Source organism: Phlebotomus papatasi, chromosome 2, assembly GCF_024763615.1.
Source record: "Phlebotomus papatasi isolate M1 chromosome 2, Ppap_2.1, whole genome shotgun sequence".
Classification (NCBI taxonomy): domain Eukaryota; kingdom Metazoa; phylum Arthropoda; class Insecta; order Diptera; family Psychodidae; genus Phlebotomus; species Phlebotomus papatasi.
In genome coordinates, this window is record NC_077223.1 from 74,744,944 (window position 1) to 74,764,296 (window position 19,353).

The following is a 19,353-nucleotide window of genomic DNA, read 5'->3' on the forward strand; positions in this document are numbered from 1 at the left end:
CTAAACGGTAGGCACGCTTGCGCTGTCAGAAAAATTCAAAACAGAGTGACGGTGGAAAACAAAGTGGACGCGCCAGTGAAAAATTGTAAATGTGGGAAAAATGGATGGAAAATCGAGGAAACCCGATAAGAAAAGATCTTCAGTGAGTAAAGGAGAGAAGCAAGTTTGTGTAAGATTTACTGAAAACTGCTTGTATTTGTGCAGATCCTAAAGAAGCCCTGTGATCCTGAGACGTCCGATTGCACGGAAACAAAGACCAAACTTGTCCGGAGGATCAGTTTTTCTGGGAAGAAATCTGTCAAGTATGTTTTTTTTTGCTCATGCAGCTTTTGTTCTTCAGGCTCATATTGTTTATTTTGTAGGGAATTTATCCTGGATGAGGATAAAAATACCGTTTGGGGAACATCGTACGAAGAATCTGCAGAATCCATCGCTATGCTGAATATTTCAGGAAATGTAGCTGGAGGCATAAAGGAGGACCTCAATTTTTCAGTGGAAATGGATATTGAACCAGATCCTGTGATTACGCACTATCAGGGAGATCTAATAAATCCCATGAATAAAGAAAATGAAACTCCAGATAATACCATTTGGCAGAGCATCAATATGGGAGTGAAGATGCCTCTGGCCAGTTCAACAATGCTAGTAGATGGTGAAATGGATATTTCTATGACGGATGATGGGGGCGGAGTGATTTGCAGTGAGCCTTGTGCGAAGATTCCGGCGAAAAATAATGTGGATTTGAATCTTCAGCCAAAAGTCGTGAGTATCAATCGGGATCCCTTTTCCTGGCTCAGAGATCCCAAAATTGTGGGTAAGGATGCCCTGCAACCCCCCGATGTGAGCGGCAAGGTCCAAGCAGGAGGAAGAGACTCTTCAGAGAGCGATTCTACATTTTGTCCCAGTCCTCTGTCTATTTCTCAGGCTGCTCAAATGAACCGTGAGTCCACGTGCAATATTGATATATCCACTTTTCATTCCGATGATCTTCAAGACTATAAGAATGGTGTCAAGAAGTTTGGAATGAAGAATGCGGAAATTCCTGGAAATATGCAGAAAATGAGGAAATCTGGTGTTCAAAATACATTTTATTTCCAAGCTCAGCAGACCCAAATGGACATGACTCTAGTAAAAGAAAATTGCGAGAAAAATCACAAAGTTAAGGCTATGAACCTTCCTGTGGCAGAAGATCAGTTGAATCTGACAAAACTTTCACCTGAACAAATTCTCGAGGAGAATTCTAAGCAGCCCATTAAACCGAGGCAAACGCAGTACTTTCCAACGGATGATAATCAGATGGATCTCACAGGGATGCAAAGCAGAAAGAGTTCAACAAATTGTGTTAAAACCGTTGTGAGCCATTTGGAGACTGATCAAATGGACATCACAGATCTTGAAGAAAGAAACCAAGACAGGAGTATGAACAAGAAATCCATGGGCAACATGGATATTACTCTGCAGGACAATTGCAAAAGAATAACAGAAAAAGAGAGAAAAACAATTCACTTTTCAAATGAATGCAATCAGATGAATCTTACAATTGGTGAAGATGAAACAATTTCCTTCAGAACTCCCCGGCAAATCGTTTTCATAGAAAATGCTCAAAATAAAAGCCACAGAACAAATTCGGCAAATTCAGAAAATATTCCACCGCCTGCTGAGATGCAAATGACTCTTCAGCAGCAGCAAGATTGCAGGGACATCTGTGAAAATGCAAGGAAAACTGTGTATTTTCCAAAGGAAATGGACATCTCTGGAGTGGCATTTGGGAAGAAAAGCATAAGCCCAAATATGGAAATGACTCTTCAGAGTGAAGAAGAATGCACTGATGTTTGTGGCAGGAAAACCATTCATTTTAACACGGAAAATCCTACAAATTGCGGTGCTGGAAAGCCTGAAATGGAAATGACGCTGTGTGAGAAAGATCCTGGGAGACCTAAACAGCAAAATCGTGGAACTATACACTTTCCACAGGGCGAGAATCAAATGAATCTCACGAGAGGAAGAAAGTCAGAAATGGAGATGACTCCCTGTCTTGCTGATCCAGGAAAGACTATGCAAAAACGAGGAACTCTCTTCTTCCAACCGGGAGATGATCAAATAAATATTGTAGGATTCGTTGAGGATATCACCAGAAATGACAAAGAGATGGTTATCTGCTTAGACGATCCGGGAAACACTGTCCAAAATCGCAAAACTGTCTACTTTCGTCCGGATGAAAATCAGATGAATCTCACGGAAGTTGGGAAGCCTGAAATGGAAATGAGTTTTGAAGATCATGAAATACTTGATAATCATGATAATCAAATGAACATTACCGGAGCTACTAGGGAGATTCCTAGAGATGGAAGTTCACAGAAAGGAATATGCACTTCGAATACCCATTTTGGAGATCCTGGAAAAACTGAGCAGATTCGGGAAACCGTCTATTTCCCTCAGGATGAGAATCAAATGAATCTCACGGAACTCGGGAAGCCTGAAATGGAAATGAGCCTGGTAGAGGATCCTGCAAAACCTTCCCAGAACCGTAAAACTGTCTTTTTTCCACAAGATGAGGATGAAATGAATATTACCGGAGCAACTCGGGAGATTTCCAGAGATGGAATACCACAAAAAGGGGCCAATACTTCAACTATTCGCTTTGGAGATCCTGGAATGGCGGGACAGACTCGCAAAACTGTCTTTTTCCCTCAGGATGAGAATCAGATGAATCTTACGGAAGCTGGGAGGCTTGAAATGGAATTGAGCCGGGCGGAACTTGCAAAGACTGCCCAGGATCGCAAAACTATCCACTTTTCTCAAGATGAGAATGAAATGAACATTACCGGGACATCTCAGGAGATTCTTAGAGATGGAAGGCTACAAAAAGAAAAGAGTGCTTGTCTCAGGGATCCTGGAATACCTGGGCAGATTCGTAAAACTGTCTACTTTCATCAGGATGAGGATCAGATGAATCTCACGGGAGCCGGAAAGCCTGAAATTGAAATGAGCCTGATAGAGGATCCTGCAAAACCTTCGCAGAATCGTAAAACTGTCTACTTCTCTCAGGATGAGAATGAAATGAACATTACAGGAGCAACTAGGGAGATTCCTAAAGATAGAAGACAAGAACGAGAGAATAGCTTCTGCTTCGGAGATCCTGGAATAGCCGGGCAAATTCGGAAAACTGTCTTTTTCCCTGAGGATGAGAATCAGATGAATCTAACGAAAGCTGGGGAGCCTGAAATGAATTTGAGCCTGGAGGATCCTACAAAAGCATTCCAGAATCGCAAAACTATCCACTTCTCTCAAGATGAGAATGAAATGAACATTACCGGGACATCTCAGGAGATTCTTAGAGATGGAAGGCTACAAAAAGAAAAGAGCGCTTGCTTCAGGGATCCTGGAATATCTGGGCAGATTCGTAAAACTGTCTTTTTCCCTCAGGATGAGGATCAAATGAATCTCACGGGAGCCGGAAAGCCTGAAATTGAAATGAGCCTGATAGAGGATCCTGCAAAACCTTCGCAGAATCGTAAAACTGTCTACTTCTCTCAGGATGAGAATGAAATGAACATTACAGGAGCAACTAGGGAGATTCCTAAAGATAGAAGACAAGAACGAGAGAATAGCTTCTGCTTCGGAGATCCTGGAACAGCTTTGCAGATCCGCAAAACGGTATTTTTCCCTCAGGATGAGAATCAAATGAATCTCACGGAAGCCGGAAAGCCTGAAATAGAAATGAGCCTGGTAGAGGATCCTGTAAAACCTTCCCAGAATCGTAAAACTATCCACTTCTCTCAGGATGAAAATGAAATGAACATTACCGGAGCACCTCGGGAGATTCCCAGAGATGGAAGACCACAAAAAGAAAAGAGCGCGTGTTTCAAGGATCCTGGAATGGCGGGACAGACTCGCAAAACTGTCTTTTTCCCTCAGGATGAGGATCAAATGAATATCACACGAGCCGGAAAGCCTGAAATGGAATTGAGCCTGGAGGATCCTACAAAACCTTTCCAGAATCGCAAAACTATCCACTTCTCTCAAGATGAAAATGAAATGAACATTACAGGAGCAAGTTCAGAGGTCCCTAAAAGTGGAATACCACAAAAAGAAACCAACATTTCGACTATCTGCTTTGGAGATCCTGGAATGACTGAACAGACTCGTAAAGCTGGAAAGCCTGATATGGAAATGACCCTGGTGGATCCTATAAAAACTTCCCAGAATCGTGAAACTGTCTACTTCCCGCAAGATGAGAACGAAATAAATATCACAGGAGGCAGGATTATTAGCAAGGGAAACCGTTTAGACCACGAAAATCCTGAAAAGACAGCACAGAGACGTGGAACTGTTTACTTTCCGCAAGAGAATAATCAAATGAACATCACACAAATATCTCCTAAGACGATGAAGGAGAATGACGAAAATGACGCAGGAGAAACAATGGAAATGGACATAACAATGCCTGAAAATCCCATCATTGGCGGAACCAGGAGAAAAACCACCTTGCTGAATGATCAGATTCAATCTGAGCCAGTCGATTTGACTTTAAAGGCAATTCCTGTGCCGATTGTGCAGAAAACCTTGAATGAGGTAGTTCCTAAAGACAGACGCGGCTCGATTGGAAGTTCAGCAGTTGTGGTCAAAATACCACCATTCTCCAGGAGGGAATCAATTGAGCACCAATTGGTATCCTCTAGCAATGAAACAGTTTCTCAGCCAAATGAAGAGTCTATGATGCAAAACATGTCTTGTGACTCTATGGATATTTCAGAATGTTTGCAATCTCCTCCAGGAAAGCTAGCCAATCAGAAGGAGGAGATTGAAATGGAAGCTAGCAGAAATGCCAGCAGGATGGCTCTCCAGGGACCTCTGGAGGAGACTACAGAGGGAGCTTCCCTGAAATTGTTGTCAGTGGATATGTCTGAAGACAATACAATGAAGATCTGTGAAGCTCTCTATCGTGAACAGAGACTGCATCAATCGAAGATGTCTGAGCAATCAAGTCAATTGTCCAAATTGCTGGAAAATGACTCAATGGAAATGAAGATGCTCATGGAGGAATCTTACATTGAGGCGGATAGTATCAACGCTATGGATAATACATATCTTCGGCTGGGGAATGTCGTAAAATCAATCAGTGCAGCACCAGAAGTACAAAAGCCAATAATTCGCAGAGAAACTTTCACAATTCATGAAAATTCACAGTGTCCAGCAAAATCTCCGAGAAAGAGTCGAATTCCTGTTCTAGGAGCTAGTAGATATCCGACTCCTGAGCCTCCGAGGCGCTGTAGTCAATTCCAAGACAAATTGCAGGATTCCATTCCCGATCTGGGAATCATTCATAGGAATAGTGATTTAGAGATGAAAAATGTCACAGCAAAATTTGCGGATTGTTCAATCGTCATAAACAGTGAAACACTGAAAACTTTATCAGATGGAGATGATCAAGATGATTTTCTGCCTACTCTCCAATCCTTACATATATCAAATCGTGACATCCTCCCAGATGAAATGCAAGAAGAATTTCTCAGAGAAAATGTTCCAAGAAGGCGCAAGACTCTGAAACCTCGAAGGACACTGGCTAAAGATCCAAAATTACTGAAAAATATGCTAGGAAGTGACTTGTATGGGAAGTTAATTCAGTCAAAGGGTGACTTAGAGAAGGTGATGGACGAAAGAGATCGTGTCTTTGCTTTGTATGAGGAATGTAAGCCACATCTGGAATTTTTCCTGAAATATCCAAGTCGATGCCAACTCCCATTTTGTCCATCGTTCAAGGAATTAATTGCAAACATAGGAAGCACGTAAGTTTGAATTTAATCTAGGCATCTAGGGGAATCTAGAGAAAAATTTTCCGGGTATATTTCTTCCTATTTAGTAACTTAAAAAAAAATTAAGTTTGCCGAAGCCGGGATTTGATATCGAACTTTTCGAGTATGAATGCCTCATTCTAAATTTTATTCACTAGCACCCCTTTTTTACGACAAGCTGTTAAAAAAAACAAAGATAATTGATTTTAAAATTAACACAATTTTAAGTATTTAAGGAAGATTTATGTTACACAATTATCACTCACTTAATTGCGGAAACTGATGATAGAGCAATGAACTTTCGTTTGAAAAACTCAGTATCAAATCTTCGATCTGGCAGAATTTTAGAGGACTATATTTTTAATCTGTATCCTTTTTTTTAGAATCATGAATATTTATTTAGAGTTATCTTGTATTTCTTTTTCAAAAAAATCATTGAGTCATCATCGAATCGTAATCAAGTCATTACCAGCAAATTATTAAATTTTATTTTCTCACAGTAAATTTCGGTTTAAGAAAAATGATTTACATATTACAAAGGGCGTAGCCAGGTTTTAGTAAGAGCGAGGGGGAGGGAAATTGTAAGAATAATTGAGGGGAATATTTATTGAGCAATATCCTTCGTTTTTCTAAAGGATTCTACACATTGGGAGCAATTTTCATCAAAAATTGCATTTTTTAGAACATTATTAAGCTAAACGCAATTTCGTCTAATGATGTCTACACCCTAGAAGCAATTTTCGTCAAAAATTGCCTTTTTTTTTAAATTCTGACGTTTCTGCCTACAAGGATAGGGAAAATTTTCTTTAAAAGGGTATTTTGTAAAGAAATTTCTCCTAGTGTGCAGGCAGAGGCCATAAGAAAACCTGCTCACTAACTCACACCTGGTTCCTAAAGGCGTCTACACATTGGGAGCAATTTTCGTCAAAAATTGCGTTTTTGACAGAAATTTGACGTTTCCCCCTACAACGCTGTAGGGAATTTCCTTCAAAAAAGCAATTTTTGACAAAAATTTCTCTCAATTTGTAGAGGCCTTAAATAATTTTTTCCAAAAAGCCATAATATAATGTTCAAAAAACTCGAATTCATAAATGTTCAATGAAAATCGGATTTCTTGCGATTTTCTTTCAAGAACATTTTTGATTCTTTCCGTTAGATCAATTTTTGTCAAAATAATTTTTTTGAAAGAAATTGTGTGCACTGGACCTAATGGCCTCTACACACTAGTGAAATATATGTCCATATTGAAGAAAATTCCTTACGCTTGTGTAGGAAAAACTCTTCAATATGGACATAAATTTGTCTAGTGTGTAGAGAACATAAAGGTCTCTACACATTAGCAGCAATTTTCTTCAAATTGAGCATTTTTGACAGAATTTTGAAATTTACACCTACAGCACTGCGTGCAATTTCCTTCAAAAAAAGCAATTTTTGACGATAATTGCTCTCAATGTGTAAATGCCTTAAGTGGAAACGTGAAAAGTCTGTCAAAAATGCCCCAAAAGAAATATTTTTTGGTAGAAAAGGCTCTTTGGATACCCAATAGACTGTTTTCATCAGCTTTTCGCAGAATGAATATTAGCTTTATTTTTTTTTAAAAAAAAGGGGAAAAATTGTTTCGATTTTTCACTAAAATTTGGGATGGTTTCTGCATTTTTTTTTTTAAATTTCTGACTGAAAATTAACATCAATCCATTTTCACCAGTTTCTTTTCCTGAAATTTTTTTTATAAAAGATAAGAACATTTCTACAAAAAAATCTTTTAAAATATTTTCGGTTTTTTTTGGTGGAGATTGTGAAAAGTGTTCTGTTTTTTTTTTAAGTTTAAAAATCTAATTTGAACCCAATTTTAAGGATCCTAGCGTATTTCGTAAGCTGAAATCTTGCTAAGACCAACTAGGAAGGCTTTTCTGTGAAAAAGCCCCAACAACTTGTTAAAAAAAAACCGAATGAAAATGCTCTTACTTTCTTTTGCAAACTTTTATTCAAAAATTAACCAAAAATTCAATGCTAAACCGATTGTGATTATTTTAGACAGATTTGGAAAGTGTGATAGATTTCCTAACAGATCTTCTAAGGCAATATTGTTTGTTTTTTTTTATAGAAAACTTGATAAATTCTTTTGCAAAAAAAATAATTTGAAGTTTTCGATTTTTAATCCAAAATGAAATATTTTGGGCTTTTTGAAAAGCTCACTTTTCGAGCCAGAAAGACTAATTTTTAGAGTTTTAAAATCACCTTGTTTAGTTTTAGTTTTTTTTTTTTAATAATGAGTGAGGGGGTCACCGACAGCTCTACTTCCTCCTCTCTACGTCCTTGCATATTAAATATTATTATTATTATCTTTATTGTCAACGGGACGTCATCCAGTGGATGGTTTCCCGTAGTAAACTTCATACATATGTATTACAATATATTTTTGAGATTAGTTGAATTTACAAATTTAAGTAATTTTTGTACTTCATTTTCAATATCTGCTAGTGCTATTTTAGGATTTGGATTTATTTTGTGTAAATTTCTTTCTGTTTCGTACTTTATACATTCAAAAATTAGATGATGAATAGAAATTACTGGATTATTTGGACATGTGTCGCAGACCAGCGGAGCAATATTTCTTTCCATTAAAAAACCATGAGTGATTTTAGAATGGCCAATTCTTATCCTGGTTAATATTGTTTCTTCACGTCTGCATATTAAATATTTCTAATAAATAAAAATATTTTTCAGCAAATAAAAATAAAAAAGTTTTTAAATAATTTAAAAAATTGTTATTATAAGTTATATTTTCTCTTTCCCATGATTTTTTTTACAGTTTTTATGCATTTACTACGGGAAAGCGCGCTACCTACGGACGATTGTTATTAAAAGTTAACTTATAAAAACTGATTTTAATTGACTATTTTTGGCAAAATATGTAATACTGCTCAAAATTCTGCAGCTGTTTCTGCTCAGCTTTAATATAGATTTTTTAACGTTAAAATTGCTATTACAAAATAAAAAGTGCTATATCTTTTTAATAATCCTGCTAGGATTAATTTAATCAAGCAACAATATTTAAAATTGCAACATAGAATATTTTGAGTAAAAAAAGAACTTTTGTGACTTGTCCTCTACACACTAGAGAAATTTATGCCCATATTGAAGGAAATTCCCTACACTTGTGGAGGAAAAACTCTTCAGTATGGACATAAATTTCTCTAGTGTGTAGAGGCCTTTACAAAAAAATTGATCGAGACGAGATTTGATATGAAACTTTTCTAGTGTGAATGAATGTTCCATTGTAATTTTTATTATTATTTATTTATTTCGATGTACCGGGCCTTTTATGGCCATTTTGTACATTATTCAGTTTACAAGATTATTATTCAGATTACAATGTTTCGTGAAAAATGTCCATTCAGACGCTTTCAATCATTTGCACCGGGCGGGACTCGAACTCACAACTGTGACAGTCGAGTCAGGGGTCACACCGCCCAAGAGCCGAACACTCTTACCAATTGCACCACGGACCCCCTCCATTGTAATTTTACCGATAATTCTTTTTCGGTCAATCTATCACCCAGACACAGTTTAATTTGATCATTTATCAATTTTATAATATTAAATCTGACTGCTCTTGTTTATTTATTTATTTTTTTTTTAATGATATTGCTTCCCGCATTATGACCAGCACACAATAACTTTTGTTTGTAAACATGTTTTCAAAAATTTTTATAAGAGTGAGTGAGATGACTAGATCTAAATCTCACTTACTCTCATTGAAATTTCAGAAACATGTTTACTAAACAAAAGTTATTGTGCGTTGGGCATTAGGGTCCTCTCTCTCTCCTTTGCAATTGAATTTATCTTATCATAGAAGCGAAAAATTCTCTGATAAAGGAATTTACCTTCTTTTCCAGCTCCTTCCGAAGTATTTGGTATATTGACAAATTCTTCGCTCAAGGACATCTGATCTTCAAGCATAGGAAAATCACATCTTTTGAGATTCATATGAAATTCAATCCAAGTCAGCTGAATGATATGGATTGCGCGGATCACCGTGGGAGGATAAATTTCAGGAAGATTACGATAGTGGACTGTGATTGGTACACGAATGCCAGTGAGTTCATTTTTTTTTTTAATTTTTTCTTATTTAAATTGAAATCTTGAGCAAATCCTATTGAATTTTGCAGATCCTGATACCAAGTCCAAACTTTGGATCTACCTGCATACAAAATTCCGCGGAAAAGTCCTTTCAGATTCCTACTTGCTCAACATGTACAGCGATTCCACGTACCTCCGCGACTTCCTGCACTATATTGATGATCTCTGTTGTGAGATTTATGCTGCGAGACCACCTATGAGAGAACTCCTGGCCAGAAGATAGCATTTAATTTAAGTTTGTTTAAAATTATTTTATTTTGTCTCAAATATAACAGATTGCAATTTGAAATTTTTGTCTGCAAAAAGCGCCATCTGCAGATGCTGGCGCCATCTGTGCCGCTTGTCATAGAAAAAATCGCCGAGCCGAGGAAGAGTTTCGCACGGGAGTTTTCACGCAGAAGAACAATTTGCATTTTACTGCAAGAATATTCCTGATGTGGCATGTTTTTGTGCTAAAAGTGATAAGGAGTGATTTGTATTATCAGTGAGTGATGTGTTTTGGTGTCCCAGGAGGCTGCGTGTGTGGAAAATTTCGCGAAAAGTGCATCATTCTCATACTCCGCAATGACAAAAGGCGATGGAAGCTGGCGTTCCAGGAAGATGATTCGCTTGAAGGTACATTGCATGTTTTTTGCCAATCCTGTGGGTAGGATGTTGATGATGGGAGATGGCTTGTGGGATTTGTGGTGTTGTTTACAATTTTCATACTGGGGATTTCTGTGCAATTTTCCGAATGTCATTTTTCATATAGAAAACGACAATAGTCGAAAATGGCTTCTTTGCGATGGTAGACGCTATCTGATTGGTTGATGGTGGATGAAAAGAAAAATGCATTTTCTTGACAATTTCCATTGGGTTTTCCATTAATATGACCAAAGGAGGCTTTTGGGGAGTTTATTGGATTTTTTCTGAATTTTCTCAGTGCAAAAAGTCATGGGGAAAGTGGATGAAATGGGAAAAAATGCCTGAAGATGTGTGGCTTTGGAGCAATGGCGGCCATCAAATCAACCAATCAGAGAGCTCGTACCATCGATGCGTCCATTTTCTGAGCATATTCTTCGCGTCTCTCAGTTGGATGTGGAGAAAAAGTGAGACTTTTCCGTGCGTGTGTGACTTTTTCTATAGAATTTTGCCAAATTTTCAATTTGTGGGGGCAACTGTGGGATGCATATCGGAACATGATGATACTGGGAATACTGTTAAATTGAGGATTTTCATGGAAATTGTGCGGAAAAGGTGGAAAATCCCCAAGAAATTTTGCCCCCTTGGCTAACGTTGAGCTTAGGGAGATGAGAGAAAATTTGATTTGTGATGAAATTCATTTTTGCTCCATTGATTTGGTGGTCTCGGGAGAAAATGTAGGTGTTTAGAAAGAGGTAATTTTCTACAAGAATTTTCACTGTGGTCCCTTTGGTGGGTTTCCGGGGGTATTTGGAGGACTCTTACACGGACTTTCTGCTGGCTGGCAACAAAAGAAACCTCGCGAAAGTCTCAGCAAAATGCCGTGAAATCTGGGACGTCCCAGGGAGAATTTTGTGCGCAAAGTTGTTTCTCTTGACTCTGCAGTCTGACTATTAATGCCTTTTTCCGGCCCCAAAACACCACAAAAATTCATATTTCACCCCAAAATTACACCCTTTCACCCAAATAAATCACTAACCCCCCTCTTTTCGTCTTTCCAGCAAATGACATAGGAGAAAATTGATAATTTTCCCGGGGTAAGCCTGAGCTGAAAAAGACACCAAAAACTGGGAAGGCTTCTTCCGATGGTCCACATGTTAATTATCCATCGAAAATATAAACAAACTCCATACAGAAAAAAGTGACATTGACAGTGAAAAAGTGACAGTTGGATTCTTAAGATACAATATATTTTTCTCAATATCCAAAATATTTACACTTTTGCTCCTGACACAAGTGTTCAAGGTGTTTCCCGGAAGGTGTGTGTGGAAGGGATAGTGTCAGGGCTAGTGAAAGAGGGATAGAGAAAGTGTGAGTGAAAAATGACGGGGAGGGGTGGAAAACGTCGTGGGAGACCACCCAAAACCCCTGTGGTTGAGAGGGCGTCTAAATTTCAGTATCATCTGATGAAGAAGCCCAAGTATCTCCTCAACAAGGGGTCGGATTCACAGATGAGCACCCCGTCGGCATCGAGGGCATCATCGCCACAGGGAAGCGATGGGAGTCGAAGGAGCACCTTCAGGGCATCAGCGTCCAAGGCACGAAGGAACAGGGGAGGAGGTACTGCAGGCAGACGTGCAACTCCGTCATCGTCGGCTTACCAAAGAAAAGGTAAGGGATATAAAACTTTTATTTGCTCTATATATTTTTTTGTTTTAGAAAAGAAGAGTTTCTTGAAAACCTTCATTGGAAACGTTTCTGTTAAAAAATAAACTCATATAAATCTTCAGAATATTTTCAGTCCGTTGACACATGATTTGAAGTGGAATTTGTAAAATTTCCCATATTAGGGCTTGATTTATTGCTGATTTAAGGCATTAAAGATTTTTTAAGTGGCCAGTTTTTTAAAATGATGTAGAACAAATTTCTTTAATGTTAGGGAAATTGGGGCTCCTTTGAAATTGGGATTTTTTAAAACTAATTTTAAACGGTGGCAGCCAAGATCCCGAAAGCCAAAATCCCGAATGTTCAAAATCGTGAAAAGGATAAAATAATATGGAGGAAAATGTTTAAAATAATTTCCTAAGACAAAGAAGATTTGCCTTTGCCTCCAACAAGCGCGGGTGCAATCGTGGAAGAAGCTACGACACTTTTAAGAATTCGGGATTTTAGCTTTCGGGATTTTGGCCCATTCGGGATTTTGGCTTTCGGGATTTTGACCGGGACCCGTGATATTCTTCAAGGTTTTTTTCCGTCAACTTGGGGAAGGTAGTTAGAAGTTAGAAGTAGTTCCGGTCAAAATCTCGAACGCCAAAATCCCAAAAAGGTCGAATGCCCTAAATCCAAAATCTCGAATAGCTAAAATCCCGGAAACCAAAATCTCGAAAGGGTCGAAATCCTGAATGGGTCAAAATCCCGAAGAGGCAAAATATCGAAAAGTCAGATTCCCGAATAGCAAATATCTCGAAATGCCAAAAACTCGGAAGCCAAAATCCCGAATCCCACCTTCCCAAATTCTTAAAAGTGTCATAGCTACTCCTATGATTGCATCAGTGTTTGTTGGAGATAAACAAAAATTTTATGTGTTTTGGGAAACTATTCCACACATTCACCATATAATTTCGTCCTTCTCAGAAATTTGACCATTCGGGACTTTGACTTACGGAATTTGGCTTTAGGGATTTTGATCAGCACTGAGTTAAAAAAATACCAACTCGCTGTTTTATTCAAATTAATATTTTGGCCAGGAAAAGTAAGAAACATTTTCGGTCAGTATATTAGTAGTTTGGCTAGCAAAACGTTTATTTTTTTCTGTAACAAGTTCATTATTTTGACAAGTAGAAACAAAAAAAATATTATGTCTTTTTAAATCAAAATTACAATGTTCATAACTTCTTAATTATCCCTTTGCCAAGAATGCTTATATACTGACCAATTTTTTTTGCTAACTTTCGTCGCCTTAAAATAATTACGTTTTATAAGTCAACTTACAGTACTTCAAAGATGCTATCGCATTAGGATGTAAAAAAATTAAATTTAACTAAAAAAGAAAATTGACTGAGTTATTTCTGCACAGGATATTAGAAAAAAAATAGATAAGCACATCAAACTTTTTTGCCTACACACAGAAAAAATATTTCGTAAATATTTGTGAATTCCTTTGGGGACTTACGAAATGTTCGCAAATCGTACAACCCAAAAACAAACAAAAAAAAAGAAATAATATAGTCCTATGTAAGTACTTTGTATTTTTGGGCATGAATGAAATTTAATTCAAGTTCGTAAAAGTTTGTAATTTTCTCACAAACATTGTTCGTAAGATGATCATTTGACGAGCCTTTTTTATACTTTTACAAACATTTGTTCCTAAATGTTTGTAAACACACGAAAATGTTCATAAAATTGTGTCATTTGTTGGTAAATTTTTGTTTGGCAAAAATTTACGAACAAATAACAAAATTTTACAAATATTTTTCATATGCTTACGAAAATTTACGAACAAATTTTTGCAAAAGTACAAAAAAAATACTTCTCAAGTGATCATGTTACGAATAATGATTGTGAGAAAAGTACAAACTTTTACGAACTTGCTTGTGGGTTATACAATTTACGAGCATTTCGTAAGTCTCAAATTGATATTCATAAACATTTACGAACAATTTTACAAAATATTTTTTTCTTACTATTAAAAAATAGTGTAATAATAATATCAATAGTTCATTAAATTCACAATAACAGAGTCACTCAAATATCTCTAACCTGAAGATATTTAATGCTTATGATAAAATTATTTGAAAGTACTATCAATTGTAGTGATATTAATATAAAATCAATATCAGTTTAACCCCTTTCCGGGAAAATTGCATTTTAGGCTTTTGATTTAACAAAGTACTTCTCAAATCTGAGCAAAAAAAATGGGTGGAAGAACCACTTTTTGTGACTGAACCGCTTTTCTCCACTTACTCTAATCGCTCCTTCTTCAATTATTAAGAAATAAATGAGCTATAAATTTATTTGTATCTCAACTGCTGCTGCAGAGACGACAAATAATATATTTACTTGCTTTAAATGGCGAAAATTGGTAAAAAGTGTCGGTAAAGTGGTTATTTTTGCATTGTTAAACAAATAGTAGTTCAGCGTTAAATTGTAGGAATACTGATATTGAAATCTGAATTTTGATTTAGGTATGAATTTAGAGCCAGTTCATCTAAGTAACTTTCAAAAGATTAAAGTTCAAAAGGTATAATTAAATAATTTCATTTTTTTCCTAAAAGTGTCAATAAGTGGTTACTCCACCCTTTTATCAACATAGGTTGAAACGGATCTAGTGCAGACCTAACTCTATGAGATTTCTTTTTTGTTCAATATGTTTATGAGTCTGGAAGTATTTTGGGTAGACTGTCAGACTGTGAAAAAGTCAGAGATAATTTTTTTATTATTATTTGTTCCTTAATAGGGATAATTGTTCATTGAAATTTATCTTTGAGAATTCTCATAAAATTATAAATAATGCAATCATTGCAATATATATTAGCAAAATGCGCCAAAAGGCTTAGTAAAACAATGAACGGAATTTAATTTCTCTTTTGACGGTAAAATTTCTTCCACAAATATGAGGAATAATAAATAAAGAGAACTTTTCAATTAAAGTCATTATGCCATGTCACAGAAAATCATCATCTCTTATTCACGAAATTGCTTGAAAAGTTGTGTTAAATGGAAAGAGATATGGTGCTATTCCAATAAAAAATAAACAGGGGAAGTTTTTCTTTTGAAGACTTTTTTTTAGTACATGAATGTTCTCAAGTGCTTATGCATAATCGATTTTTCCTTGAATTGATTCCTGTCACGACTGTTTGGTGGTTTTGGAACACGGCGAGAACTGTGGAAGAAAGCAGTCGAGACAGGAACCTACACAAAGAAAATTCGATAATACAGAAACACTTGAGAACAGTCATTTGGTAGGAATATTCAGAAAAAAGATTTCAATTAGAACGGAAATTGGGGAAGTCTTTCTTCTATTTTTTTTATCGGCTTTATTGTTTTGGTTCCTGTCTTGACTGTTTTCACCAGTTCTTGTTGTGTTAACCATTAAACAGTCGTGACAGGAACCAGCACGGAGAAAGGCCAATTGTGTAGGGGCACCTGAGAACAGTCATTTGGTAGAAATATACAGAAGAAAGATTTCATATTTTCCATTCTCATTGGGGAACTCTCCTATTTTTTAATCGGCTTTATTGTTTTGGTTCCTGCCTTCACTGTTTTCACTAGTTCTCGTCGTGTTAACTATCAAACAGTCGTGACAGGAACCAACACAAAGAAAGGCTGATTATGTAGGAGCATTTGAGAGCAGTCATTTTGTAGAAATATTCAGAATAAAGATTTCATCTTTTCCGTTCTCATTGGGGAAGTCTTTCTTTTATTTTTTAATCGGCTTTATTGTTTTGGTACCTGTCTTGACTGTTTTCACGAGTTCTCGTCGTGTTAACCATCAAACAGTCGTGACAGGAACCAAGACGAAGAAAGGCCGATTATGTAGGAGCACTTGAGAACAGTGAAGTGCTAAGTAAAATGATCATTTTTCATTGGAATAGCACCATAATAGGGTAAAGTGATATAATTTGGAATTAGTGTTACAAGTTGGACAATTCGCCGGTATAAGTTGGACATGGCTTTTTTCTTGATAAATACAGTACAAAATTTGTTTTTAAGCACAAGGAACCAAATTATAAAACTAAAGCCTTAAAAATATACAAATAAAAATGAAGTACTAAATTTATCAAGACAAAAAGCCCTGTCCAAATTGTACTACTGTCCAACTTGTACCACTTTACCCTAACCTGTTCTAATTTACAGGTTACGAGTCAGAGTATCACTATGGCTCGGACTTTGGTGATTCCACGGACAAGAGTGATGCTGAGGATGATCCTCTTCTGATGTCACCGTCCGAGACAGACAGTCTCGATGCTGTTGACCACGAAAGTGACAGTGATTTCTCATTGAGTAGCTACAGTACTAATAGCAATCACGTGCGACGTGGACCACGTCCACCGAGTCCTGAGCCACTTTGGCTGCAGCCACGTGAATTGCCACCACTTGAGCTGCCACCGACATCGGATGATTTGCTGGTGCCACAGCCATATGCACTGAGAGTAGCGTCAATTTATGAAGTGATGAGACGATTTAGGAATCTCGTGAGATTGTCGCCATTTAGAATTGAAGATTTCTGTGCGGCACTGATGTGTGATGAGCAGAGCAATTTGCTCACTGAAATTCATATGATGCTACTGAAAGCGATTCTGCGTGAGGAAGATTCACAGGCAACACATTTTGGACCGTTGGATCAGAAGGATAGCATCAATATTTCCCTCTATTTAATGGATACATTTACATGGGCAGAAATTTTGCGAAAATATTTAGAGAGCGATGCTAATTTTGATAGGAATGTTTTAAATATTCTAACTACGAAGGAATATCCATTTTGTGGTATTGATGATCGTCTGACGGTGCTGCAATTTCTTGTAGATCAATTTCTCATTACAACACCCGTAAGGGATGACATGCTTCAAGAGGGTCCCATTCACTATGATGATCACTGTCGCATTTGCCATCGTTTGGGGGATTTGTTGTGCTGTGAAACGTGTCCGGCGGTTTTTCATTTGGAATGTGTTGATCCACCCTTGGTGGATGTACCAACGGAAGATTGGCAATGTAGTATCTGCAAGACACATAAATTGTCTGGAGTGGTGGATTGTGTGTCGTCACAGGAAAAGCAAGGTATACTGTGTAGGCAGGAACATTTTGGTTTTGATCGTCATGGAAGGAAATATTGGTTTATTGCCCGACGGTTATTTGTGGAGAATGAAGAAGGTACGGAAATTTGGTACTATACCACGGTGAAGCAATTTGAACGGGTTCTGGCGAGATTGGATGAAAATGAATTTGAAGTGTCACTGTGCCATGAACTCAATGAGAATCGCGAGGAAATTGTCAGACAGATGACATTGACGGAGAGTCTGACGAATCAGCACAAGGGTGGCAAGAAGTCCTACTTGGAGATTGAGAATGCCAATATTGAGAAGATGGAGAAGGAGAATCAGGAAAATGGACGAAATGAGGATGCGGAGAAGACTGAAGAGGAGAAAATGGATGAAGCTGAGAGTAATCAATCAACAGATATGGATATCGATAATGAATGTACGAATAACAATGGCAAGGTCAATAAGAATATTTTGACGAGATCGAAGACAGGAACTGAAGTTAAAGCCACTAAACCCTTTGATGAATCAATGGATACTAGCCGAGTAACACGTCATCGTCTAAGTCAAATAGCTTCTGGAACGCTCTATTTCAAACTTGGCATGGAAAATTCTTTCCGAACCTATGTCAATCAGTACACAACCAATATCAATGCCCTGAATAAACCACAGAGAAATGAAGAACGTGATAAGAAGAGGCATCTTTCGCACAAATTTTCCCTGACACAAGCGTCAGAATTCAAGTGGATTGGTGCTGTTAGTGCTACAGAGATCAATATAATAACAACATTGAGAGCAACATTTCTAGCATTAGAACAGAATATATCAGCGCCATATTTGCATCCAAACTGGATAAATATTCGAAAGACTTGGGTTTCGGCTGTGGCAAATTGCAATGCCCCCGTTGAATTTTCACGTGCACTCATAGTGTTGCAGGCCTGCATGAAGAATGTGGTGTTTGCTAATGTCTGGCATGAACAGCTGGGACATCTTAAGCTCTACCGGATAACATCGGGAGAGCGAGAGGAGAAGAAGAAGACGGAGAAGCGTGAGAAACGGGAGATGGCCGATGAGGAGGAGAGAAATCGCATGACATACAATTTCGTCAAGTACTCTCTAGGCTTGAAGCATCAAGTGTGGAAGCAAAAGGTAAATATTATTTTAACAAATTTTGCTTTTTTTTAGAAACAGGTTATAGGGTAAGTGTGCAAAATTCCGGCCAGCTTGCAATTTCGGCCACCTTTTTTCTTCCTCGAATTTCCATGAACTTTTAGATTTTACGTACTCTAGAGATTATACAATGCAAAAGAATAACAAAAAAATGTAGCTTCGACAAACGAGATGACGCGAAGTATTCCCAAAGGGCAAGGTACTATGAGAATAAAGGTGGCCGAAATAGGGCACCAAAGCAATGTCTATATTTTTATTCATTTTAAAATGTATTAAAAATGATTTTAGAGTAAATAAAGACGGTAAACTCTTTACAAGGTTCCAAGCAACACTCTTTCAGAAGAAAGAATTAAAAAAATCAATTTGAATTTAAAATATTACATTCAAACTTGAGACTCTGACGCGTGCATGCAACGATGTCGAAATTTGGCACACTTACCCTAAAGGGTTTTAGACCAATAGTTCGAAGGTTTCGATTTATAATATGCAATTAGGATTAATGAATTTTAAGAATCCGAAGGGTTAATTACTGAACAGTCAGAAAAACGACTCGGATTTTATGGGATTGATATATTTCAAAGCGCATAAAATTAAACGATTTTATTGTTTTTTTTTGTACATAGAAAAAAAAAATACGAAAATTGTTCGTAAAAGTTTGTGAATTTCTACTGGGAATTTACAAAATGCTCATAAAACGTATAATCAACTAAAGAGTTCGTAAAAGTTTGTACGTTTTTCACAAACTTTATTCGTAACGTGGTCACCTTACGAGCATTTTTTGTTTATCAAAAAACATTTGCTCGTACATATTTGTTTGTTTGACACAACTTTATGAACACATGACAAAATTTTACAAACATTTTTTT

General features: G+C 37.1%; 2 protein-coding genes across 6 annotated transcripts in view; both read left to right on the plus strand.

Moving 5' to 3' along the window:
* The first annotated feature begins 24 nt into the window (after positions 1 to 24).
* LOC129804299 (uncharacterized) lies at positions 25 to 10,227 on the plus strand. Its single transcript, XM_055851462.1, has 5 exons — positions 25 to 142; positions 205 to 302; positions 363 to 5,789; positions 9,695 to 9,894; positions 9,968 to 10,227. The coding sequence occupies exons 1-5, from the start codon at positions 101 to 103 to the stop codon at positions 10,159 to 10,161; spliced, it is 5,961 nt and encodes a 1,986-aa protein (XP_055707437.1). The 5' UTR covers positions 25 to 100; the 3' UTR covers positions 10,162 to 10,227.
* A 53-nt stretch (positions 10,228 to 10,280) lies between these two features.
* The window catches only part of LOC129804297 (nucleosome-remodeling factor subunit NURF301), a 43,078-nt gene continuing 34,005 nt past the window's right edge, over positions 10,281 to 19,353 (plus strand). For 3 of the 5 annotated variants that reach the window (XM_055851453.1, XM_055851456.1, XM_055851457.1), the window contains exons 1-3: positions 10,992 to 11,314; positions 11,621 to 12,230; positions 16,416 to 18,466. In XM_055851453.1, coding sequence (XP_055707428.1) covers positions 11,942 to 12,230; positions 16,416 to 18,466 — 2,340 coding nt within the window. In that variant the 5' untranslated portion in view covers positions 10,992 to 11,314; positions 11,621 to 11,941. Of the gene's footprint in view, positions 10,554 to 10,991; positions 11,315 to 11,620; positions 12,231 to 16,415; positions 18,467 to 19,353 lie in introns of those variants that run through there. The other 2 variants (XM_055851454.1, XM_055851455.1) reach the window with 2 other exon arrangements.